This window comes from Cebidichthys violaceus, unplaced genomic scaffold, assembly GCF_023349555.1.
Source record: "Cebidichthys violaceus isolate CVI_PGR_0920_01 unplaced genomic scaffold, fCebVio1.0.p SCAF_9, whole genome shotgun sequence".
Lineage (NCBI taxonomy): Eukaryota > Metazoa > Chordata > Actinopteri > Perciformes > Stichaeidae > Cebidichthys > Cebidichthys violaceus.
Genome location: NW_027176975.1, coordinates 13,148,816 through 13,176,232, shown reverse-complemented (window position 1 = coordinate 13,176,232; position 27,417 = coordinate 13,148,816). Strand labels below are relative to the sequence as shown.

The following is a 27,417-nucleotide window of genomic DNA, read 5'->3' as shown; positions in this document are numbered from 1 at the left end:
TGTAAGTTGAATGAGTCAAATGAACCAGGGTTCACATCACTGTGTATCGCCTTTTTGTAAAAATACAATTCAGCAAGTTTGGGTTAACTTAACCTATGCAGCATGAAACTGAACATGATTACGCATTTTAAAAAATATATATAAGTAAAGTGTGGACTGAGCAGATGCAGTAAGAAAAACCTGTAAGCAGAAAGGCAAAGAGAGAGAGAGAGAGAGAGAGAGAGAGAGAGAGAGAGAGAGAGAGAGAGAGAGAGAGAGAGAGAGAGAGAGAGAGAGAGAGAGAGAGACCGAGATTGAACCTGTGGAGATAAGCTTTTTTATTACAAAGCAAATCCTGACGAATAATCATCACTGCCTGTGGATTTTGGCAAGATCCACATAATCATCCCTGGCCCCCACCCTCAGGCGTCATCGTCCACCTTTCAGAACGGATCCAAGCATTCCTCCAGTGATTCCTATAAAGACAACCAATGATTTGACCATAACAATGTAAGACTAATAAAGCTTTTAATGCAAACATTTGCTGCTGTGAAAATGTCACAGCTGTCAGTCACATCTAGGAATAAACTGGAGTGAAAAAAATTTAGAAACAGAAGCAATGTAACCACTACAACTAACTTCTGGGGTCTCATCTAATCACATGCTGTTTACACCAGATCAGTGTTGTCCATCTGACTGAGTGGACAGCGCTGATCAACTCCAGGAACAATCAATTATGAATGCAGTCAGATCCCTGAGGTGATTACCGGCTACTCTTCTCTGACCTCAAGAGAAGTCAGCAGCCAGTCCATTACGGCCGTCTGTGAGCGACTACAGCAGTCCGTCAAACTGCCGACATGACGACAGTTGACACAACATATCTACTTACATTACATTTTAGCTGCGGGAGCTGTGGCGTAACACAAACATGTGCTGTAAACACACACATGCACATATGTAAAGATACAAACTGCAATAATCACACGCTGGAATAAAGACACATGCAAACAGATAGAGAAGAACATGTACACACATACATTGAACATGTTTGTAAAGCGGATCTAATCCAGGGGCTTATATAGCGCAAAACATCTACATAAATCTGCCCTCGCTTGGAGATTCCCTCTGGACACACAAGAGACAGATGCTTGCTTTGTCATGCACAGGACAGTCTAACAATCAAAGTAAGTGATGCAGTTGCTGACAATGATAATGCACTTTCACTGCGAGTTCTCCCGGAGCCATCTTTACAGAGATTTCCCAGTGAAGATGGTGTTATGTAACAGTGGCCGTGGACCCTGTTGTTCATATCACTAATGCCTCACACCGTGGCGAGGTCACGTGCTTTATCCAGGCCACATCCAGGCGCCAGCAGCAGCAGTGTTCCAGCTGTTACTACAGCAGAGCCTCAGCCACTCAGGAGCATGCTGAGCCATGCTCCTCTCACACTGCCACATCCTCCACTGAGCAGCCATGTTCATCACTTCAGCAGGACTCCTCCTTTCACTTTTGTCTTTCTAACACCAGCACAGGAGACAATGCTTCATACTGCTTAACCACCAAGCAATGTGCGCACTACAAATTCAAGGAGACGCTGATGCTCTCTGCTACCTTTGTACACATCTACGTTGTCCAAAAGGTAGCTAATTGTGTCATTATGCAAGGTTTCAAACGCTAACAACACAAGCTGCAAGGGGCCCTTAAAGTGTACTTACAGACCAGCTTCAAAGGGAATTTGCAAATTACTTATCATCTTTATTATTTCTTCTGAACACGCTCAGCATTTGTTTTAACCTGCTTCATAGTTTCAGAGCCAAACGGATAGCCCTGCATGGCAATATTATGATTTGAACTTATCACAGATGTATCTGCATTTGTATGTATGTCAGTATCAGTGTACACGGTGCAAGAGATAGCAGTTCGGAAATGTCAAAGATATATTTAGAAACACTTTCTCCATTACAAAACTGCCGACAAGTGTGTTTATCTTTCTTTAAGGCACCTCCAATTAATAATTGCATATTAGAAAATGGATTAAATGTCTACTTGTATGTGAAAAGGGGGGACTTGTGGCGACAAACCCACAGGAAATTATCACCCGACTCTACAGTTCCTTTCACCTCCACTGAGCATTTTAGTGTCTTTCAGCTGTGGACCACAACTTTACTGTTTTGGTTCACTCTCTCAGCTCTCATAAGCCTCACTTCCAGACACAGCAGTCAGCTGTTTTCAGTACAAAACAACCTCTGATACTCCACTGTACAATACCGCCCTGTGCAACAGCAGACACTCAAAGTTAGTGACTTGCTGATGAACACAGCGAAACATTTAGCAGCTGAATAGCCAGATATTTCCCAGGAGTAACAGGAGACCAAAAATAGATCTAAAAGTAGAGTGAATATTGAACTTACATTTGCCAGGTGGACATAAACACAACTCCAAATGAATGCAAATGTTGCTGCGTGTCTAGTGGGTGTGTAAATAAGACAGTGTTTGCTAACAAGCGCGCAGTAATAACTTAAAAGGTGATAATGTTGTGTTCACATCTTGGTTGCGCTGCAAGAAAAAAACAGCAATGCAAAATACAATGTCCCGTTCCAAAAATAATGGTCACAATCTTTATTAGAAATATTTGAACATACAAAAAATATCAATATATCAATATCAGATCTTTTAATACAATGTAATAGCACACTTAATAAACTTCTTTATAAACTAATATGGGCGAATACAAAATGGCTTGAATATGGTATAAAATCAGTGAGGAGGAGGTTTTAAAATTGAATTCAATTTAGTTTTCTGTGACTCAAAACAAAATGTCTGAACTCCCAATGCGGTAAACCCCACCCGTTTGGCGCTACCACAGGAAGGAAATAAACACTAGAAATTTTATGCAAATATTATTTGACCCAAGGCTGGATTAGAAGAAAAAAAGAAGCTCAACAGTATTCTTCCTCCCTCCTTGAACTCCCCCACCACCATCACCCTTGCCTCCTCTCTCCAACTCATTGCAGATAAAACTAATTTTGGTTAGAAATATAAATCCCTGTCTCCTGTGCATAGTGAAGACAAAAGTCACTTGCTGGCAGTTCAGGGATAACCAGTGAAATGATGAATGCCCATGCGTGCTTGTCAAGGTGGACAGCAGGAGCTACAGTATGAATGGGAGTTTGTGAGTACTCTCTCATATCCGAAGTGTGGGTCGAGACTGACATCCCTAATTATGGAAGCTCTTGATATGAGTGACCTTGAGAGGCAGCAGAAACATCCATACCTGTGCACACACACACACACACACACACACACACACACACAAACACACACACACACATAGTAAAAATCACAGTTCAGCTTCCACTGTTTATTCACCCTGCCACCCTAAGCTCTCGTGACTGCCACCTATGGGATCTTGTGTCACTGCATCTGAGCTCTGTAGCTGATGACACAACATACAGAAACACATATGCTTCACATATATATTAATGCCCTCTACAATCCACAGGGTCCCTTTATAATACACACATACACATTCACACAAACATACTCAAGGACACCTTTTTGGTATGTGCAGGAAAAAACACCAACCTTACAGTGTCACTGTTGTCTTAACAGCCTTGCAATGATAACAATCTATGCCAGAAAACAACACTGATGGATAATCTGCACAAATGTTTGACAAAACCCATGCACGCAAAGAGTAAGCACCAGATGACTGGTGTCTACAAAGTAGCTTTCATATCGCCAATTCATTAACACAACATTTACCCTGATGATTTCCCTCAACTTAAAAATGACACATCTGCTCCGCCTGAAGACTCTGCAGAAAGCGTCATCTGACAGACATGGATGGCAGTGACAACCGGAGCCAACGACAACCCTAAATATCAAGTTATATCACCCACAGATAATAATCACACTGCTCCTGCTGTACAGTGATTTAAATAAACTGCAGCATGATTTCAGTTAGGATAGGAAACTCATTACAACAATATGAGAGTGAATCCTCACTGCATGCAAATGATGTGCAATGTCCTTTGGCTCTTCTCAGTGCTGTTAAACCTGGCTGTTCTGTGCAGAACAGCAGAAAACAGGTTTATCCATCTCTTGAGAAATGCATAAAAGGGTAGTTGCTACATGTGTGCGACAACCTAAGACTACATTTCAATCATTGTAGCCGCTAAGAGTCTAAAACACTAAGACATGATGCTCTTTTTCCCTCCAGCAGTAGCAGCAGCAGCAGCAGCAGCACAGAGATCCTGCAGCAGAGGCAGCACAACAATCATTCGCTCAGAAAAACACACACACACACACACACACACACACACACACACGGCTTGACAGCAGACGGTACATGGTACAGTACCTTAGCAGCAGCAGTTAAAGGACCGATGCAGAGGCAGGTGTTTCCTACTGTGTTGGAAGGACAGAAAAACAGCAGAACAAGGACGATGGCTATGGCAGCTCTGTAGCATAAAATGGTTCATCAGTGCTCGGCAGAAAGAGGCACAGCCAGCCAGCGCGGGGAGAGAGAGAGAGAGAGAGAGAGAGAGAGAGAGAGAGAGAGAGAGAGAGAGAGAGAGAGAGAGAGAGAGAGAGAGAGAGAGAGAGGCAGAAAGAGAGAGACAGCCAGCGAGCATCCCTCAGCTCACACTACCGTGGCTGTGCAGCAGAGCACACACACACCAACACGCCCCCTTTCTCTCTCTCTCGCTCTCTCTCTCTCTCTCTCTCACTTTCTCTCTCTCACACACACACACACACGCTTAGTCACACAGACACAGGCACGCAAGGGTGCAGAGGCAGAGCAGTGCGCAGCAGCACTGAGCAGCACTCCCTCTCCAGGATGTCTTTTGTCTTCCTTAATCAGAATTGGTCATTCTCTATCCTATCCTCAGCAGTCACAGACAATCCTGTCAATAAAGCCTTCCAGCCACGTGCTCCATCGTACCGCCTGCCCACCTAACCACCACTGATGAGCAGCCATGATTGAAGCTGGCAAGGTCATGTGAGGTTCTCTGGCGACCCCCTTGGTCTTTGCTCACAGTTTTGTTGCAGTTATTTTTTCCTTTATTTTTTTGCAAGCTGATACAGGGACTCAGCCTAGCCCCGTCATGGGTCATTATGCCACAGAGGCTACCTGGAGGCTCAGCTTGACAAACCATCAATCACTAAAGGGTGGTCCAGACCAATCAGCTGTCACAAACAGCAGCTGCACCGTTACCATCCAATCACAGATCAGGGAATCAAGTGCAGAAGGGTATTAAAGGGGATTATTTGGGCCATCCTGGGTTTTTTTTCACTGTAGGGAGATGAAGAGGAGCAACTCCACAGCATGTGAAGTGTGGCTGCCCTCTGTGGCTAACAGCGGTGCTGCACTCTGTTGTGGGAGAAGGAGAGAGGAGGAGCAGGGCCCAAAACAGATATGCTTTGCTCAGCGTGGATGCCTAGCAACCACAGCAGCTCCTTACCTCTGTTTAGAGCCTTCCCTCCCCCTCCAGACCAGCGGGACCCTCTCTGCAATCCCAATTGAGTGTCTATATTGCACGGTGGCTGTTGAACACTCAAGGCAACACAACATCACACCCAATTGATGTCAAATGTTCACGCTCCTGTCCTCTACCTGGCGTGTGGACACTGAAGCAGGAGGTGCTGAGCTCTGACAATGAGTAGGAAGTACAACTGATGTGTTCACTATAACATCAGCTGCTGTGGGCAACTGCACTGTAGATTAGATAACCTCGAGGGCCATTAGTAGATTAACTAAACATAACACTGCAGGATTAAAAGTAGAACTGCAAACATAACACTTCCTTGATACTTTTGGATAGCGGAACTGTGTTTATGAATCTCTTTTCATTCCATTATTCATGAATGGAGAAGTCATGAATGACCTACAAATATGAATGTGTCTCCATGAAGGAGGATAATGTAGTCTTTCATTTCTAGGTCTATTTCATTTTTATCAAAACTGAACAGATCTAATACTGTGGTTATGTGCTTTCAAAGTTTGGGTCAAGGGGAGAAGAAAAATGACTGCTGGAACATTTTAATAAAATCAATAACTGTTAACATTAAATAATGTCTGAGCCAAGTGGAATCAAGGCATTTCTGAATCTTCAATAGGGAGGGCAGAGCTTTGTCAGGTGCATCAACTAGCTGGTGCTGCTGGTCTTGCGTTCATTTTATTTATTTTTTAGATAATGATTCAGAGGATGCCTGCCTACCTTAGAATGTTAAAGGGAACCAAACCTGTTCAGACAGCTGTCAGAGGATGTCAGAAGGCCGACCAGGAGCTCCAGGCCTGCCTTAACTCAGCTGGCTGAGACACGTTTGGAGGTGTGAACAACTGTTTTGACATTCCCTTTCGTGAAGGGTTCTGCAGATTAGCAAAACACTGTGTGAGGTGCAGCAACAATAACAACAGGAGCGTAGGTAACTCATACATCGAGAGGCGGCGAATAAAAAAGAATAAAGAACAGCGACACTGATATCGTGCGGATAAATATTGATGCAGTCACACAAGATTTACACGATATCTTGAGAAAAAACAATGTGGATAGTGGTTATATGTTGGCCAAACAGGAAGAGACGTTCGTTGTTAAATTCAAAATAGTCTGATTACCAAAATCTCAGATAATATCTAGTCTCATTGGGATAATGATATGTACCAATATAAAACCTCCTCCTGAGTTCAAATCCATATTCTTCCCCATCCCAAAGCAGGGCATAGCCTCTGTGGCCACAGACCAGTGAGTGGCACTGACTTCAGACAAACTTGTATAGCAGGTCCAGTTCTGCCTCCTGGTGTTTGCCTGCAGAGTGAACTACTGATGCTGTCAGTTCACTCTGCTTGCACGCCAACACGCCTCTTGTTTCTACATCAGAGTCCTGTCTGAAGACTTTGGCTGTTCTTTCTAAACAAGCGACCATGAGCAAGGCGAGTCCGCTGGAATAACGCGCACACATTTCTCACTGGATTGTGGATTTTCCTAATAGGCAAAGGCTGAGAACAAACCCCTGCTACTCCCTTTGCAGATAAGGCTTCTCACTCTCCTCTCCTAATGTCCCACTGAAAGGACAGTGTGCCAATAATTACCTTGATCTAATATTTTAAGGCAGTAGAGACAAGTACTGACTTTCACAAGTACCAATAAGAACTTTCCTCTTGAAACTAATTGCTCCTAGCGTGGGATTTTGTAGACACATTACATTACAGTCATTTAGCAGACGCTTTTATCCAAAGCGACTTACAATAAGTGCATTCAACATTGGTAATCAAGAGAACTACTAGTCACCAGAAGTCATAAGTACATTTCCTTTTCCAAACAAGCATCTAAGAGCATGAAGCAGAGCATAACTCAGAGCCAAAGTACAGTGCAGAAACAAGAAAAACAGTTAGTGCAATAAGTAATACGTATACAATAAGTGCAACAAGCTAGTATGAATACAATAAGTGCTAAGTGGAAGGCTCAGGGTAGCACTTCCTGAAGAGGTGGGTTTTCAGCCTGCACTGAAAAATGGGCAGCGACTCTGCTGTCCTGACGTCAGTGGGAAGTTCATTCCACCACTGTGGGGCCAGGACAGAAAACAGCCATGACCGGGTCGATCGGCCGCCAGGACCTCTGAGCGACGGGGCAACCAATCGCCCCGTGGCAGCAGAGCGAAGTGGTCGAGCGGGGGTGTAAGGCTTGACCATGGCCTGGAGATACGAAGGAGCTGTTCCTTTCACTGCCCTGTAGGCTAGCACCAGAGTCTTAAACTGGATGTGAGCTCTTACAGGTAGCCAGTGTAGAGAACGGAGAAAGGAAGTTGTGTGGGAGAACTTGGGGCGATTGAACACCAGGCGAGCTGCGGCTTTCTGGACAAGCTCCAGAGGTCTTATGGCCGACGCCGGGGCTCCGGCGAGTAGAGAGTTGCAGTAGTCCAGGCAGGAGATGACAAGAGCCTGGATGAGAACCTGCGCCGTCTCGTCAGTGAGGAAGAGACGAATCCTCCTGATGTTGTAGAGCAGGAATCTGCAGGAGCGTGTAACGGATGAAATGTTTGCCGAGAATGACAGTTGGTCATCCAGGGTCACACCCAAGTTCCTCGCAGTCCGAGTTGGCGTCACCACAGTATCATCAATGGTGATGGACAGGTCCCGGTGCGGGCAACCCTTCCCCGGGAGGAACAGTAGCTCAGTTTTGTCAAGGTTGAGCTTGAGGTGGTGTGTCGTCATCCACTTCGAGATGTCAGCCAAACACGCAGCGATGCACGTCTCCACTTGGGTGTCACCGGGGGGAAATGACAAGACCAGCTGGGTGTCATCGGCATAACAATGGTAGGAGAAGTCATGCGAGCGAATAACAGAACCCAGAGATGTTGTGTAGAGCGAGAAGAGAAGGGGGCCCAGGACTGAACCTTGCGGAACCCCCGTAGTCAGCATGCGTGGTTCCAACACGGCCCCCCTCCAGGTCACCTGGTAGGATCGACCCGTCAGGTAGGATGCAAACAGGGAGAGTGCAGAGCCTGAGACGCCCATCCCCTCGAGGGATGAGAGGAGGATTTGATGGTTCACAGTGTCAAACGCCGCAGACAAGTCCAGAAGAATCAGGACAGAGGAGAGAGAGTTAGCTCTCGCGGCGTGAAGCGACTCTGTCACCGCAAGGAGGGCCGTCTCCGTCGAGTGACCCACTTTGAACCCGGACTGGTGGGGGTCCAAAAGGCTGTTTTGGTGGAGATAGGAAGACAGTTGGTTAAAGACAGCACGTTCAAGCGTTTTGGATAGACAGGGTAGAAGAGAAACCGGTCTGAAGTTCTTGACATCAGAGGGGTCAAGTGATGGTTTCTTCAGAAGGGGGGTGACTCTGGCAGTCTTGAAGGCCGTGGGAAAGCATCCTGAAACAAGAGATGTGTTGATGAGGTGGGTGAGGAAAGGAAGGAGTTCAGTCGCAATAGACTGAAGAAGAGGGGAAGGGATCGGGTCAAGGGAGCACGTGGTGGGGCGGTTAGATGTAACAAGGTTGAGGACCTCGTTAGGGGAGAGAGGAGCCAGATAGGGTAAGATGAGGTGTGGAGATGGGAGGGAGAGCTGTGGGGGCACCAAACAGAGGACATTGTGGAGGATGTGTCAGTGTCACAACATACTACTAGTCAACTTATACAATCATGCTTTGCATCCTCTAGCTAGGAGGATGATCAGAAACTTTCCATCAAATAACTTCCCAAAACTAACGCATAGAGACACAGAAACTACCTCAGTTTATGTACTACACTCTGGAAGATGGTTCTACAGCATCCCAGTCAGCACACCTCAACAGTTTCCTCCCCACAGCTGAGTCCTCAACCTACACTGTAAAACATCATACAGGAATTTTGTGGAATCAACAAAGATTTTCTCATTAATATATGTTTAATTGATTTAAAAAATAAGTTTACATTTTTTTATCATGAAGTGAGGTGTTGAATGAATCTACTGCTGAGAGTTAGCTCAACTCATTAAAATCAATGTCTAAAGAAACATTAAGATAAGACTTTTTTATCATTCCAAGGGAAGTTGTTGTGCAGGATATTAACACACTTCCCAGCATGTATTGTTTGAGAGTTAAGATTCTCCAGAGGCCCTCTTTTAGTAATTTGGAGATTACAGACATAACTTGTGTCTAATACGTGTTAAGATAATGGTTGTCAATGTAAAAATAAAAACAATGACAATGAAGGTGTCCTAATTCTGTCCGTATTCATGTGCACTTATAATTTAATATTTATTGTCAACAATTCCATTTGTTGACTTTATATCATATCTGGTACAACTCTTCAAATTGAGTTGTAAAAATCATCACTGAAAAAAAAAATATATAGCATAATTAAATCTGTGATCTGCATTTGTTCAAAAGACATTTTATACTTAACAAGACGTGTTTACATAACCCCAGCCAAACGTCTGAGGTACACCCACACAACAAACAATGATCTTGTTTTATTTACTCTGTTTCAATATAAATGCAAAGTGAGAGGAGCCATGGGAAGTAAGCCATGAGTAGCACCATGAGTGTTGTAGATTGCTTTGGACCAATTTAGCTCTGGTTCAATTGACATCAGTAAGTAGAAGAACTGAATTAATATTTGGATCTCTTAACTAAGCAAGAGGTAAAAATGAGATGATGAAACATTTCTCTTTGCAATGCGCCACTGCACCCTAAAGAGCAGTAGATATTATGAAATAAAATATCTTCACATTAAAATTTCTAAATAAAATCTACAAATGTTACTTGATTCAAATATATGCACATCAACACATAGAGACGTAAGAATGTAAGTGGATTTTAAAAGTGCCCTTTTAAAATCCACCACTCATTTCCACATCCCAAGCAGGTTCTCACATAGTCTCATACACACAGAATACAAAAATACACAACACTGTGATGACAGACTGAATGTTAATCTGCACATTGCCATTGATTTAAGCTACTCAGGCTATTTACCAACCCAGCTGTATTTAGCACATCTGGATAATAACGGCATTTCACTTTGTATTAACGGATTTCTGCACTATCAATACTTGAACAGCAACTTAAAACGGACTGTTAATGTCTATTGTACACAAGAATGCCATGCCAGTAGTTCAATGCCACGGCAATTAATGTTAAGAAAAATGTCACTACACTTATCTAACTCCACAACTCCATGTCCGTCCTTGTGGTGTATGATGTTTACTTCCCACCTGATATTCATATTCTTTTAAACCGCATCTTGTATGTCGTATTATGGTTATAAACAAGGTTACTAAGTAATTAAAAATATAGTATAAAATAGGTTTTCCACAATTATTAGCATTTAGGTGTGGGTATGTATTGTTATAAACTAATGCAAAAAACAAAAACAAATGCCCAAATTAAATTATTTTGTAGGAAATGGCAAATTATAGGCTGTATTTAGTAAAATTCATATTACATAATGACATGTTGGGTAATCTATTTGCAAACAAGCAAATGCCACTTACAGTACAGTACATTTACAGCATTACAGTGTCTTGTTTGTTTGGTTGCTAAATGGATAAGAGATGAAAATACAATCACTGGGTGCCACATATGGTTTCATTTGTTAATGTTGAGCCTTGGTGACGGTAAAGAGTCTTGGCTGAGGAGTGCAGGCTGAGGTCAGATTATGGCTACAGGCATCAACAAGTGCTGATCCTGCCAGTGTCCAGACACGGACGACTCAAAGCTTATTCATCGAGAGCTTTACAACCCGACACACAGGCAAACCTCACACAACGCTCACCTTATCTGTGCCTCTCGTCCGGCTGTTCTTCTTTGCTGTGGCTAACCTCTGTCTCTGGCTCCACGCTACTTCCCACTGTGACTGCTTCAGGAGTTTCTCCACCTTGCAAGTCTTCTGACAACCCATTGTCCCCTGGCACATAGAAACAGATGTCAAGTTAAGCCATGCATCAATCACATAACATCTCAATAATACATTCCCTGTTCGTTACAAGCCATAACCTACCATGACAGAATGGCTTGCATGCTTCCCCAAAAGCTTGTCATGGTCAGCAGTGCCGGATGATGTCATAACTCCAGCATGTTCGGATTATAAATATCTGTATTCAGCAGAGTTACATAATAATGGATGTTGGATTATTGTCAGTACACACAGACAGAAAAATTGGCACAGCTGCCACAGGAAATACATAAAACGACAAAACCATCTCAAATTGAATTTTGTTGATCAACAAAAAACAGACAAGAGCTGCATGTGAGAAATGTACTGTGTATTTAGAGGATAAGTGTATTTCCTCTGAAAGAACCTTGTGTTGTCAGTTTTTGTTGATGACATTTAAAAGATTATTGTATCACATGCACAATGGAGATAAAAACTGTTTTTACAGTGTCACTGTAGAAATGATGAGTGTAGGTTTTATTTTGCTTTGTTGAATCTCCACATTTTTTGAACGCATTTCTAGTTAAAAAAAACATAATATTATAAAGGTAAGAAGACATTTAGATTATAATCAGACTACAGTTTACAATTAAACTTTGTATTGTACATAAAATTGTGATTCATAGTAGCTGCAGGCTATAATTCCACTACAGACTAATAACACTCTACAAAATCAAATAGATTTGTTTAATATTTTACGACCCACCTTTGATGCAGGATAAGCCGGGCTCCAGCAGAAATGAGGCAGCAATTAAAATGTCCAGTGGTCCTGTCATCACTTACAGTACAGTTTCCACTGGGTCATCCAGGCCAGCGTTCTCCAAAGAAACACTGCAGAAGAGACTATTTTCCTTCCCTGTCAGCTCCAATTCCAGTTAGACCAAGCACTTTATTGTACTATGCAATTCACTCACAGAAGCATATATCATACAGTCCACACAATAACAGAATAATCTTTCTACAGCCTTCAAATGCAATGAGAGTTGCTTCTATACAGGCTAAGTAAGCTGACGCCTGCTGCATCACTTAGAGAGACTGCAATAAGAGATTCACTGTTTTCCTCTCATTGGTCAGATAAATGTTTGTTGCCTGTTAAGTCATACCAAACTGTCCTCTGTATTTTATTATGTAAGAGTCTCTAGCAGCTTTTAATATATGAAGGCCAGGAAGGTTACCTGGAATTCACTTAACTGTACACACAGGCTCTAAGTAATCAAATATGCATGAACCATGTCTATTATGTAAAAAAGTAAACATGAAGAGCATCAACATTACAGTATAAACTTTGATAATTCCAATTTAGATGTTCCATCTAACAGTTCTCATCACAGGGCCCCACAGATCAGGTGTGATCAGTCTCTAATGTACTGAAAATATTGAACAGGCTATCGCATCTGGGTTGGTTGGGAGATAATGATGTGACTTTAGATCATGAATTGCCTATTAGCCTAAAGTGTTCACTTCATCATGTTACCTGAGGAAAAGCATCTGTGACTCCTTTGTGGTTAAAATGTTGCATCAGTCATGCACACATAAAATAAAATTGCATAAGTTGTTTTTTCTGTCTCTTTTCATCAAGGCTGCATGTTTGACCATAAAAGGAGTCTTTTGGAAAGAAAACATCCAAAATACACATTTTTGTTTTTATTTTACAATACTTTGTTTATTTGTGTCTGTAGATTTCTCCCGGATTCACAAAAAGTCAGCATTAGATAATGCCTCATTTCCATGTATAATCAAACAATTTCAGAAAAATGTGAGATACATAAAAGGGTGAGAATATTTCCAGTAATTTCCCATCTGCAATAGCCATTTCCGTCCATCAGAGGGCAGTGATGGCGCTGCAAAGTAAAAACAACAACAGCGCTTTCCGGTTCGATGCAGAGTAGTTTGAGACAGAAGAGTTTACAAGCTAAAAGGAGAAAGGAAACAAACCACGCAAAGTAGAAAGTATAAATGCAAGATAACAGTTTGAAGGTTCTTCTGAGCCAAGTATTTAATGATCTGGGTTTTCCATTCTCTGGTAAATATTTACCAATCTAACGTTAATTCAGTGTACTCTGTTACAGAGAGTGAGAAGAATTCATGTCATTTAATTAAGCCCGACGGACCCAAATTCGGGTCCGCTGTAGCATTTACCGTCGAAAAAAGTCCATCTATGCATGTGTACAATTTATGAATATGAATATGTTATATACCAAAACAAAATTAAAAATCTGGGTAAAACAAACAATCTAAGACATTTTTACAAACTCCAAACACCATTCTACACAACTATCATACGCAACTAAAAGATTTATCACAATATCACGTATTTCTAGCCATAACTAGCTCTTCTCCGAGTTAGCATAACAAAGCTAACGGTTAGCATAGACAACCGAGATAGCAAAAAGCACGAGCATTTGACACAGATTCCAGAACTACCATCAGATCATCTCTCCGGTAAACCCTCACAAGGCTGTGAGCAAACAAACACCAGAAACACAATGCGTAATATCCTTCAAAATCATCGAAAGCTCCTTACCTTTTCGTTGTTCTGCTGTAAATCTCCGCTTAATTTCATCAACAATATTTCTACGTGTTTCCGGTGCGTCTCTGAAATGTCCCCGTGTAGAAACAAGGGTCTGTCTAACTAGGCGCCATGGGGGAAGGGATTTTATTTTCTTTACGCACGTTTCAGGCGACACGCCACGGTTTTAATCTTTACTGGCTAACACTTTTGTCAATCAAAATCACGATGGGTCTGTTCAGTAGCCAGGACTCAGACGCTTCTAAGGAGGCTCCATTGACTGAAATCGACCAACCATAGGCTGAGCTAGGAGACATGGACTGGAAGCCAGACGAGAAAATCCCATGGATGACAGACATAAACAGGCTCAGAGAGGATCCAGGCTCTCTAAATGATGCCAAACTGCTGCATATGATAGATTGAACACTATTAGTCATAAAAGAAGTGAAATATATAATTATATTCTATATAAAATTACAATGGAACAGCTGGAACAAAATGACATTTTGGTTGACCTCGGCTGAAATCTCTGTACTCAAACCACTCTAGCTCTTGAATGCTTCACTTTATCAAAGACAAAATTGTGCAGAGATACTCTCAACCTATTGGGCTATGATCTGGGAGAGGTTTGAGCTTTCAACTACAACATTTAAAAAAATATATATCTTATCAAAATTGGATTATTTTTAAATCGGAGATAAAGAATTTAAATTTGTGCTGTGTTCCATCTTAATGTTCTCTTAACCAGTAACATATATACTGATATTTACAAATCTGAACAAATCTCACAAGTGTCAGCTTTCTAAAATACCAAAACTATTAAAATACACCTTATATTTAGACGAAATACACTCTCTTTACTATGGGTATGCAATTTTCGAGGAGAGGCCTACAAATAGGCTTAGGGCTTAATAAATTGTGTTTTTGATAAGACATTGACTAAAAACTAATCGGAATAGGACTTGAGTTGGATGAACTAAAGACATTTAGAAGTAGTTAAGTATGTTAAGTTTGGTATGTTAGCGCCAAGGTTTTACATGTCCATCAGTTTACAGGATTTAAAGTATAATAAACTTGCAGAAACTGTAAAGTCATTAATTTGGAAAAGTGAATAATCAAGTGTTGTTTTTTAACACCCAGATAATTTGTGAGGGAGACTGCTCCTTGTGCAAAAAGCTGATGGACATACAACAGACTAGCAGTGGATCCACAGTGAGTGAGGAGTAAAGAGGACTGATTCACTCCATCTTCATCACATCGTACACCACTCTCCACTAAAAGGAGAGAAAACACACTACCCGTGTAGATGAACATTGGTTGTATTTGATTTGGATGGTAACTGAATTGTTTATTTTGTTAATTTCTTTCCTAAACTTGAGTAGTTGAAGGGGCAAGGAAAAGACAAAGAGTTTATCAATTTAAAGGACAGCGTAAGGGGAAAAAAGAACAAAGAACTGACTGTGTTTGTTGTTACTTTAAATAACAATAAACAGAGCTGAGCTGGTTCTAAGTAATCTAAGCAGGTTTTCTGGTGTTTTTATTCCTCTACTACAGTTTGAAAAGTACCTAGGACCCTAGGTTAACCGCTTGTGCATATATCATCCGATAGTGTGCTCAGGAAGTGCTTACATAAGTAATCAACTGGGGACGTTTCATACTGATATACATATATATTTGTTGATTTTTTTTTTTTTCAACCAACAGAATTAGAGTCTTGAATATGAAATTTTACAAAGTTGTCATCTCTAAATACGTTTTTTCTCATACTCTGAGCCAGAAATCTACACTTAATAACACTAAACGTTCCAGTTTTATTCCTATCTATATTGTGAAGGTTACAGAAGGGTTTGTTAATATACGAGTCATAGCCTGATTTATAGAACATTTTATTCTTAAAAACATGGTGAAAGTAGTTGCTGACAGTATTTTCTGTATTAATGTAGTGATATGATAAAAAGAGGTATCCAAAATCCCCTCTGTCAAAACCTTTGACTATAACATGTAAACTAAATTAAACAAGAATTTTGAATCTGGCTTCATCCAATGTCCAGAAATTTGTTCTGGAAATGTATGCAAATTATCCCAAATTTGATAACAGAATGCCTCATTTGCATATTTATAACTTGCAATACAAAAAAATGTCTTAATATAAGTAATGTATTGGGGAAGTGTCATTTTGAAATTGATTTGTTATTTTTTGCCTCATTAACCTGTGGTGTCTCCCCTTATAAAAGTCACGACACAGTTAGCTTAGTTTGAATAATTACATCAAGGCATAATGCAGTGGCAGTAGTTTTGAAGCGTGATATAGTCCAGGCCTACTGTGACACAGTCTGCACGGTCCTTTAATGCACTGACCTCGGACCAGCCTTCACACCCGGAGCACGCTGCATCCTGTGCTGCGGACGTTGCTCCGACAATAGTGGGGGAAAATTGAGGCCAAGAAGGCTTTTGTCTCATCTGAAGCCTCTCCATTTCTCTGCTATGAACAAGGTCATGAGGAGGCGTGACTGCGGGAAGATTACAGAGCGCCAGCAGATTTGGATGTTGAACTGTTTGCTAGGTTGATGGGGTTGAAAAGGGCTCAACAGGCACTAAGACAGGTAGCCTCCAGCAAGTCGCCCACCCATCAGTACCTGCTTTATGAACTCTTGTTCACTGATTCAAGAATAGTTATCAAAGGGAAAAATATCACATTCATTCAGGTATCAAGGAAAAAGCCGGCAAATTGACAAAAGAAGGAACTAAAAAAGGAAATTGTCTGAATTAATATTCGACTTTTATAATCAGAAAGGAAAAGCAGTGGCGAGAAAATATAATCAACAGTGATTATTCTCAATCCTGCCGACTGTCACAGTACTCTCACAGTTCACAGTATGGAACATGGTGTACACTTGTGATTTATGTCGTAATCGTGTTTTTCAAAACAAAAATACACTAATTAGAATAAACAACCCTCCATACATCTCAAAATATAATTTCTACACATTTGTTCTCGTCAAAGCTTCCAACACCTATAGCTGGCCACATAGATTACTCATCCACATAAACTGCTGTGTCCAAGTTAAATCACAGTTTATAATATCACTTTTGACATCTCGGATGTCTTGCTCAGTGACCTGAAAACACCCTCATGCACCCATTTTAAGGACATTCGCTATTTCACTCTAAGTGCACCTCTGAAGTTTCCTTTGATCTAATTCAAAGAGAGAAAAGAACTTGCCCTCGGGGACTTACTTCCACTTTCTTCACTAATCTTGTTTGGTTGATTACACGGAAGTCAAGCGTTTTGTGCAAAGTGCTCATTAGTCCTCAAGTAAACAGCACCCTCTGTTTCTTTCTGTTTTCCTCCAAACAAACTGAACCTCCAAATGTTTGGAGTGCTACAAAAACTCAGAAAATAACCTTAATTCTGTCTGACAAATTCAGACGTGTTTGCAATTTAAAAGTGCTCCAGTATTTATGACTTAATAAATTAAACTTCAGCTCCTTCGATGTGAAAGGAAATAAACAAACAATACACTCTGCAAAGTCTTTTTACTCTTTATCTTTTAATTACATGACTTAAGTATTCTGTTTCAATATAAAATACAAGATATAACTTACAAGAATCAAATGTATCAAAATTAAAAATGTGTGCTCTTGAAACAACATAATCCAAGAGTCCTACAATGTAGCGTAACTCTTTTCACAATAAATATTTCAGTCATCACACACCTTGATCGGGATAAATATAATATATTCAATAACTTAAGGTTTCATATTAAATGTCAAGGAACTTTTATAAGATTGTTGATTTTGAGTTATTGAATGAGGTGATGAATTAAATTCAATTGATCTGAAAATATTTTGTCTGATTGAGAGACTATCACTAGAAATTATACAGAGAATATATTTTTTTAAATGTTCTATTTCTAAAGGGCTCCTGAGCTGTAGTAGTTTTACATTCAATTCACAATTACAGTAAATGCATAAAAGGACAGGAGAACATAAGGATCATACACATGAACATGTAAACACAAATTATGCAATTCATTTACAAAGAGAATTTAATATCTATATTTCAATGCTTATTCGGTTTCTTGTCAAGAGTAAGATGAGAATATGGATACCATTCTCATGTCTGCATGCCAAATATGATTCTGCAGCCACTTAGCTTAGCACAAAGACTGGGAACAAAGGGAAACAGCTGGCTCTGCCAAACCTACCACCATCTCTAAAACTCTAAAACGACCACATTATATCTTGTTTGTTTAATCTGTACACAAACAGAAGTGTAAAAACGACACATTGTGGATTTACGAAGGCCTATGTGCCAGGAGAAGAGGAAGTCACTGCGCCTGGCCAAGAAATAGTTTGGCATAAAACGCCCTGTAAACCCGTAACGTGCCATACTTGTTACTTTTGGCAGAGCTAGGCAAGCTGTGTGTCTGTTTCTAGTCTTTATGCTAAGCTAAGCTACCCCAGCTGCTGCTGGTACTGACATGAGTGGTAATCAATCTTCTTATCTAACTTTCGTGAAGAAGACGAATGAGCTTATTTCCCAAAATGTCCTTCGAAAAAGAAATATCTACAAATGATACTTAAAGCTGCGGTTGGTAATCTTGAGAAACTAGCAAAAGTAGGCTAAATTTAAAACAATTATCGAACCGAAAAGTCCCACCCAGTGTTGCCAAATCTTTTCCAATGAAAGTAGGTATAGCAGCACTAGTTTAAAAAGATGCTAAATTAGCAAGAAAGCCGCCAAGTCGGCATCACTGACCGCCCTTACTCCAGAGCCACTACCTCAAAGTTATGAGAGTAAACAATGAACATGGCTACTGTTAGTACTCACAGCTGTCAAGCTGGCAGCTTGTGGAAGACCAACGAGTGCACGGGCAGAATACGCGCAGGCAGCAGGTAGACAGGCAGGTAGGTAGACCATCCAATCATTACATACTAGTTTCTTTTTTCTTTTTCTGATTGTTGTCAGAATGTAATGACAATTTCAACAGAAATATCAAAAAAAATTTAAAGAAGATTACCAACCCTACCTTTTACATGAACAAATGTCAGCGATACAGAACATTATTAACAGTTTTAAAATCTGATGTGCTGTCAATGATCATTATATGACCGTTAAGGGAAAAGGATGTGTGCTGACAGGAGGCTTTGTTCTAGCTATACAGTACAGAATTGCTCCAGGACGGTATATCATGAGGTCTGATGGTACTGGTGCAATGTGGATCACACACATTATACTTACTTCAGTGCGATCCCCTCTGTAATGCTCTTCGATAGTGAATGACTTATTGTTGTCTTACTATGAAGCTGTTCTTTGTTTCATCACAACTGGAGCTGCATACAGCTGACTGCTGTGAGGGTGTGACTCATGACTCAAAGACTCCAACTATTATGATGAGTAAAAGGAGCAAACCTGCGACCACACACATGATAAGGCCGAGGAGTTTCTGTCAAGAAGAGAAGGAAAGAGACAAATATGCATTACATATCCTGTAAACCAGTAAACGGCTAAATGAGTAAATGACTTCCTGGATTTATAGGTGAGTGGATGGATGTGGTGTTTTAGGAATGGAAGCTGTGGATGGTGTGTTACCTCACGCAGTAATCACAGTAGTTCTCATACAGGGGGTTTGGTTAGTCCAACAGACAGGCCAACAATTAGTGCAATGACAGCAAGCAGGATCAACAGAGCAAAGGCAAGGATAATATATTTCTGTCAAGAGAAGAAGAGGGTGTTATTTGAACATCAATTAAAAGTAGGGTATCATTAAAAAGGCTATAAACAGAATAATTCAGTAATCTTAAGTGGTCACATGTGACGTTGATATCATGTATAATTGACATTTACTGATTTAAAAAAAGAAAGTAATGCATACCCTCCGGGATTTTTTCTGGTATCTCACTGCTTTTTTGGTCTCTTCCTTTGCACTACAAATGTATTCGACTGCATTGGAGACGTTCTTCTCGATATTGTTAACCATATCACCCTGTAAATAACAGAATCAGAATATTGTCTTGGTAGTATTAGTAAAGAAGCACAGTGGCTATAAACTATCACAAAGCATAAACTATGAGACGTTTACAAACTAGTAGATTTCAGCAATGAACCTCTCCACTTAGATCCAACTGTTACCTGAGTTTCTACCAACATTGCCATGTCCATGAACATCGCATGGAGCTCTCTGATGCTTGACTCCAGACGCATAATGTCCTGATGTCGGGACTCTATCTCACTCAGGGCCTGGCGTGTGATTTGGGAATCAGAAATGATCTGAGGGAGAGAAGGTAAAATAATTCATCCAAATACACCAAACAAATGCCAGCTGTGTGTGTGGCAGAACACTACCCACTCCAAATGACTTACTCCTCCTCCACCACAAGATGGCAGTAATAGCTTTTAACCCTGCAACAATAGTATACTAAGATAAAAATAATAATAATAATAATAATAATAATAATACACACCTATCATAACATAAAATGCAGCTCAAAGTGCTTTACAAAATATTTAAACAACAACACAGGTATTTATAAACAGGGGACCCAAGGAGCGAAAACAAAACAATAATATAATCCTAAAGAGATACATAATAGGAAAATACTATTGACAAGTTGATAATGGTAAGAAATTATTTAAATATATAAGTATAATGAATATAAAATAAACATAAAATAATAATCCCTTATAGAAAAGTGGAATTAAATAAAAGCAACGCTGTAAAAATAAGAGCTATCAACAGAAGTTGCTTGTTTTAATTGTGATGGGAGTTTGTTCCAAACCGTTGGTGCAAAGCAATCGAAGGCTGCTTCATCATACTGTTTTCTAAGTCATTTTTGGTACATTGAGCCAGCCAGCACCAGACGACCTAAGGGAACGGTTTGGAACATACTCAGATAAGTATGAAGGTGCTAAACCCCTTCAGGGCCTCAAAAACAAGTAAAAGAATTTTCGAATCAATCCTCAACATTACAGGTTGTCGATGTAATGATGCTAGCTGGTGTAATACGTTCTCTCTTCCTGTTTTTTTTTGGTGGGGGGGATCCAGTATAGAGTGCATTACATTAATCTAGACCAGAAATTACAAAGGCATGGGTCAACATTTTGGCATCCTCCAACGAGAGGTTGGGTCCAACTCTGTACTGTACAGTGCGCCATTTGTATCATATTTGATACGTGAGTTTCAGAGACCTCTACGTAATTAACATGAGCAATACTTTCCTGAAAAAACTGTTGTATACAATCTTATACATGTCTGCTACCATCTGGTGGAGTTTCCATGCACTGCAGGCAGTAGCAGGCATTTAAATTCCATTTCCAAAATGGCAGCCGTCACGAAGTGACTTTTTCGTTTTCGGCTGGGAAATCGTTGCTAATTTTGAAACAGTTACGGTAAGAATAACATTTATAGTGTTACTAATATTTCAATATGACTATTTACTGTATTGAAGCAAACTATAATTACTTCATATTTCGTTCCTTATTTTATAGTAAAATCGTGTTGAAAACATAGGTATCAAATATGATACAGCAGGTTTATAAGGTAATAATTCACCTGTAAATTTTTGTATGGTATTTCATTATGCACTCTGGATTATGCCATATCACAATGCCAAATACACTGTTTTGGTCATTTAATTAAAGTAATTAAAGGTAGTAAGCTAAATTGAGTGAAAATGTATGTTTTTTATGTATAAAAAAGAAAATCCTTGGCTATCATAACCTTTTTTTATATTGTTAATTCATTAATTCATTAATTTAAAAAAAGAAATTCAGAGTAAACAATCAGATGCAAGCAATGCACAGGCAATCACTTCTCCCATGTCTACTGTGGAAAATATAAAGTCCATCTTTGCCTGAAAAAGGACAGAAACTGTGATTTTCCTGCCACGAGGCGAAATAAACAGGTTGTAAAAGGTTGCTGTTTGGGAAAAAATAAGAACCAAACCAACTCAAATGTTCCAAATGTTCCAAAAGCAATGAAAATCATTAGTTATTGTTTCTAAAATAAACATTGTTGTAATCAATAAATTCACAAATATGCCTGATGTATCAAATGTGATACAAAAAAAATATCATATATGTAAATACAAAAAAAAAAAATTTTTTTTTTTTTGACTAAAGGTCCAATAAACACTTCAATATAAAAAAATCTGAATTTTCTGAATATTATATGATGTGTCAGGCGGCTTTACAGGGTTGAAAACTTACATCAGATGTGAAGATCGATGGATTTCCACTTTCTAACATGCCCTCGAGTTCTTCATCGCTGGTCATTTTTCCAGCTAAAAGAATAAATAGCAGACAATGATTATCCAGCAATGAACAGAACCTACCTCCTGAAGGATGGGTTAAATGTATGTACCTGTATGTATATGAAAAATGTGATAACGTTTACATTGATGTGGAACAACAGTGGACTGAGCTCTGTTGATCTATTATTTATCAGATAACATTTGGTTATGGTTTAAACAGCTGTATTTGACTAAAAGACTGTTTATCTGACGCATCCTGTTTTAATCAGGGACTTGTGTTCGTCATTCTTGTAGCATGCTTTTAAAAAGTATAAAAACTCAACTCTGACATTTAATAGACAAAACTCTAATGCACTAATGTCAAGAATGTAAACAACAAATGCCTACAGTGTAATTTATACTGATGTGTGCTTTAATTCCAGGGTAATACATCTGTGTATAAAGCCAGCTGTGTGAGAAGAAGAAGCGTCATGGGTTGAGCTGACAGAAAAATTATGTCTCTGTTATCCAGCCAGGAGACACTGCTACTAACACAATGTTAACGTTTCCCCAAGTACTGAGAGATATCGCTTAATAAGTTAAGACAAATGTGAAATAACTGATAATGTGTTTGACGGCGTTAAAGAGAGGCACACTGAGGATTTCTATTGAAGCTAAGATGATTTTTGCTAACGACAAATCTCAGTGGAACAGTTAAAGCATTTATCAGTGGGGGTTGTTTTTGTGACGATGCATAGAAGTGTCTGAGGAACAAAGGAAGCCAGCAGCCCTCATAGACAAACAGCTGCTGAAACTCTATAAACAGAAAGCTTTCTTTTTCTGGAGCCATGCCTCCTATTGTACAACACCCTCCCTGGAGAGGGCGATCTCTGTGCTTACTGTATGTCACACACCAATATTGCAATATTCCCCAGAGAGCCAGAGCCAAACACAGCAAAAACACACCAACATTACAACACATAAATACACATCACGCAAAGAAGTATCACTTCTGAGTGACGCAAATGAATGGTGTAAGTCCACGACGGCACAGACAGCTTCATGTGGCCGTGTCAAAGACAGGTGAACTACTGTTACACTGGCCACTGAGCACTCGGCCTGTTTCCCAGACAACACAAACACAACAAGGCGTCTCCAGTATCAGGCTCTTCCGTCTACAGTGTGGAGAACGAGAGCCGCTCATTAATGCTGGCCGCAGGGACTGTGAGAGACAGTCCTATTTTTTTTATTTTTTTTCATATTGTCTCGTGTTACTCATGTGCATAATACAATGCATTCTTTACATTTGTTTGTCGCTGTAATTCTGAACAGAGGACCGAACATGATGGAAAATACCAAGTTAAAACTAATTAGCTTGTATGAATGCTAATGCACTTATATACTTACTTATACTGTAACTTCTTGGATGCTGCTATTTTACACATTCTAGTAATAATGACTCCACACATTCATTCTGGTTTGTCAGTAACTAACTTTTGCCATTTATGTGCCTTTAATTAACCGGTTGGTACTCTCCTATTCTTTGATCGATCCTACTACTAAAACTACTGCTCATTTAAGTTCCATCAAAACTCACAAAGCATTCAAAATCCAGTGTTTGGATGAGATCAATTGTGACTCTGTTTTCTATAGTAAACCACTTGAAGAAATCTTGAAAAAATCCTTCCTTGCTGTTGGTGTCTGTTTGTCAACACTTCGTGTTCAGAGAAGCAGAGAGGAAACCGGTACGGTCTGTTTCCTGGATCCTGTCCTTACACAGCTTCAAGGTTTTATTTGTCACTCTTTTATCTCTAGATTTACAAATTGTGTCCGAGCAACCAAATTCAAGCCATTGATGTGTGAACAAAAACAGGAGTATTTCCTGTTTGTAGTCGCAATTTACATTCATTATGATCAAAGGCTGCTCTATAAATATACTCCATAATTCCTGGCCCTGTGAGGGTTTAGGGGGTCCATTATTGTTCACTTACTTATCTCCAGCTGTCTCTGGATCCTCCCTTTGCTTCTTTCCCGAAAGGACACTTGAGTCTCATTGTACTGAGTCATGACCTCCACAAACTTCCTGGACAGCACTGTGTGCTGAGGACAAGAGAAAACACAGAGAGGGAAAATGTGGGTGTTCAGACTTGTATGACTAAACAGCCCTGAAAGCAGTTCTGTAAAAGATATGTACATTGTTTGAATTAAAAGTATGTTTTAATGGGTAATTCTTTGTGCGGTTCAAAAGTACTTATAAAACAAAAGAAATACAACGCCAATCTACAAACACATCCTGTAAAATAAAGAATGTGGCAGGAAAATTTGGGAATTTGACAGTGAATAATTAGAATGTTCCTTATTTGTCTACAAGGTGGATACACCGTGGATACAATCGTGTATGAGCAGGATATGTAATATGTGTGGATGTGAGGAGTTTAACAGCCATCAATCTGATTCCTGACCTGCGTTTTCTGGATCCTGAAGTCAACAGAGGATCTGTTAGCTGCATCGTCTTTGGGCATACTGTGCTCCATGGCTTCAGAGAGACAAAGTGATGATATGTTACACAGCAGCGGACAACATCAGCATTTGTAATGTGAAGTCAATGAACAAATGTGATGACAATCAGGTCACAGTTCAACTCACATTTTAGTTTAGTTCGCACCGCGTTGGCATTGCTTTTAATATCGTTGGTCAGTGCATCCAGTTGGTCCTTTGTTCCTTCACACAGACACAAATAAGAAACTCGTCAGACTTGGTTTGCTGATGGGGAAAAATAATGTCATCCAGCTAATCGCTGCACCTCTCTCACATGTAAATATTGGATTTACTGGGATTTCATCTTGTAACTTGGCAACAATCCTGTGGCAATATTGCAGAGGTCACACAGCACAAGGCTCTTTGTTTCTCTCCCTGGTGACCATTTCCACGTCATGGATCTTAAAGCACTGTGCTGTGTTACATTAAACATAATCACTGATGATGCCATGGCATTGGAAACTGGCTCTTTGTCTTGCAGGGTCCTGAGGCTCACACACTGAACAAAGCCAGGAACTGAGTACACCGAGTGGTAACACTGTTCTCGCTCTCATGGAGCTTTGAATCATTGGAAATACTTTATGAATGTATCTGATTAGTAAAAGAAAATGTACATAATACACAGGTGCCTGTAAACATCTGCAAATGACAGCATGTTTGAATCCCTGGCTTTTTAAAGGTTCCTGGCAGAACAAGTTGGAGCCTAAACCACAATGGGGTTTTTTTGTGCATTTTGGGGGAAACAAGGAGAGCCGTTTCCTTCACAGGTTTCCGGCCAGGCAGCCATTCATTTACAATGAGAAGGAAAATGTAACAAAGGAAGTGAGACATTTTCACTCTGTGCCTCAAAAGTCAAACTCCAGCAAAGCAGTTGTCAATACAACTGAATGCACAAATGAACCCTTGAAAACAACAATGTCACCATTGAAATTGAAATGCTCTCTGTCTTCATCCTAATCCTTTATAAAGACACATACTTACTGTCATCTGGGTTGGGTGCAGACAGGATCATGCTGTGCATCTTCCTCACCTCCTCCACTTGGTAGGAGATCTTATCAATGAGTCCTCTGACTTCTTCCACCTAAATCAATCAATAAGACAACAGTGTCTTGAATCAACCCAAATCAGCTCCCAAACCTCTGCACATCCTGGAAGTTGCAGTGAAACCCACCCTCCTGAAAAAGCTCTCCATGAAGCCATCTCTGTCCAATGCGACTGTGACATCCACCTCTGCTCGTGACGTACCCTGTGCAGGTGAAACAAAATGTGTGTGTGTGTGTGTGTGACGTTTTGTGATGGCAGCACGTTTAACTTGTCAAGTTTTAAACAGTTAAAGCAAGAACATAGACTCACAGCAGTCAGTTCGCCCAGTCGGTCCTTCATCACACCGATCAGCTCGTCTCCTGCCCAGATAATTCTAGTAAAACATCATCATCCTGTCAATCTCCATGCGCAGAGTAACATTGATCCAGTTTACTGTGCACTGGGGTCCAGATTGTCGAGTAATGGAGATGAGAAACAAAGCAGGCCAACGTTAGCGGCGTTATCAAGGTGGCAGAAGTAGGAAGAGGGCGCGTCTGGTCTAAAAAGTTTAAATTATAGCAAAACTGTGTCCACAATACAGTTCTAAAAAAATAAAGCCGCTACAATTAAAGTCTAAAGTGACGGTGTTTCTGGTCTACACCGTAACAGATCCACGACATCTCTCTCTCTCTCTCCGGGATACGCCTCTCTCTCTCTCTCTCTCTCTCTCTCTCTCTCTCTCTCTCTCTCTCTCTCTCTCTCTCTCTCTCTCCGCCTCAAGGGGGAGAAACTAGTTCCAACCTCAATTCAATGTGATCGGACCATCCCGATAAGCTAACTAAATTAATGTAATCCTATTATGTTTTGGAAAACATGTTTCCTTCATTAAAAACTCCACCTAAGTACAACTGTGACGCAGTATTGTGTGGTTGATTATGTGAAAACTGTGATTTTATCAGATGATTAATATTAGTTTGACAGCAATCCCACCAACAGACAGTTATATGAGAAGGTTTAATAAATAATAGATAAACACGACTGGGTGGCTACTAATCTGTTGGCAATCTAACCACACGGTGGCGCTGTTAACCTTGCTATGTATGTTGCCAGTTTGTAACAGGACTAGAAGTGGTTCTGATTACTCTCCACCTGTTGGTTTCCTCCTATCCATCAGTATTTCACTTACAAAAAGTAACCCAAGAAAACACCAAATGTGACCCTCGTCTCTTTTGATACATGTGACATTCTTAAGATTTTTTAGTACAAAAAAAATTATTTAGAAGAAAGAAAAGATTATTTTGTAAAAAGGCAAACTAAACCCACCAGGTCACTCATAAACATTATATTATATTGATGAATTATAATATTTATATTTATGTTGCGGATACTATCTGTGATCTCTGGGTCTGCCTGCCTTCCAGAAACAGCGTCCCTGTTGCTCTCATAAATCTGGGGTGTTGTCCCGTAATTTAACCCAATAATCGAAACTACTCATGAGTGCACATGTTAATGCGCATCTTTTATCTAAGCAGCATTTCGGATCGCACAGTTCCGATCTAGATCTCATTCATTCCCTGCGCAATATCCAATTACGCACAAGTGAAATGCCATTTACGCACAGTTCCAACGCCCCTCCTCAGAAGGTCCAAAAATGACATCACGCTTTGCAATTCCCACGTTCGGTCCAACACGCCAGTACGGAGCTTCTTTGC

The 27,417-nt window shown here is 40.2% G+C and overlaps 2 protein-coding genes across 5 annotated transcripts in view; both read right to left on the bottom strand.

Annotated features, from left to right (window-relative positions):
* Window positions 1–4,459, bottom strand: part of rimbp2b (RIMS binding protein 2b) — a 75,982-nt gene extending 71,523 nt beyond the window's left edge. For all 3 annotated transcript variants that reach the window (XM_068703102.1, XM_068703107.1, XM_068703111.1), the window contains exon 1: window positions 4,343–4,459. The gene's annotated coding sequence lies outside the window, so the exon portion shown is untranslated. The remainder of the gene's footprint in view (window positions 1–4,342) is intronic.
* A 12,981-nt stretch (window positions 4,460–17,440) lies between these two features.
* On the bottom strand, window positions 17,441–26,377 carry stx2b (syntaxin 2b). Of its 2 annotated transcripts, XM_068703882.1 has the most exons (11): window positions 26,036–26,377; window positions 25,854–25,928; window positions 25,664–25,763; window positions 24,791–24,865; window positions 24,607–24,680; window positions 24,136–24,244; window positions 22,122–22,195; window positions 20,046–20,183; window positions 19,789–19,899; window positions 19,506–19,625; window positions 19,270–19,359 (listed from the first exon to the last, which is right to left on the bottom strand). In XM_068703882.1, exons 1-10 carry the CDS (start codon window positions 26,063–26,065, stop codon window positions 19,530–19,532), a joined length of 882 nt encoding a protein of 293 aa, XP_068559983.1. In that variant the 5' UTR covers window positions 26,066–26,377; the 3' UTR covers window positions 19,270–19,359; window positions 19,506–19,529. The 2 variants fall into 2 exon arrangements, with proteins under 2 accessions (XP_068559984.1, XP_068559983.1); XM_068703883.1 differs by lacking the exon at window positions 19,506–19,625 and having other exon boundaries at window positions 17,441–19,359.
* Window positions 26,378–27,417: the final 1,040 nt, after the last annotated feature.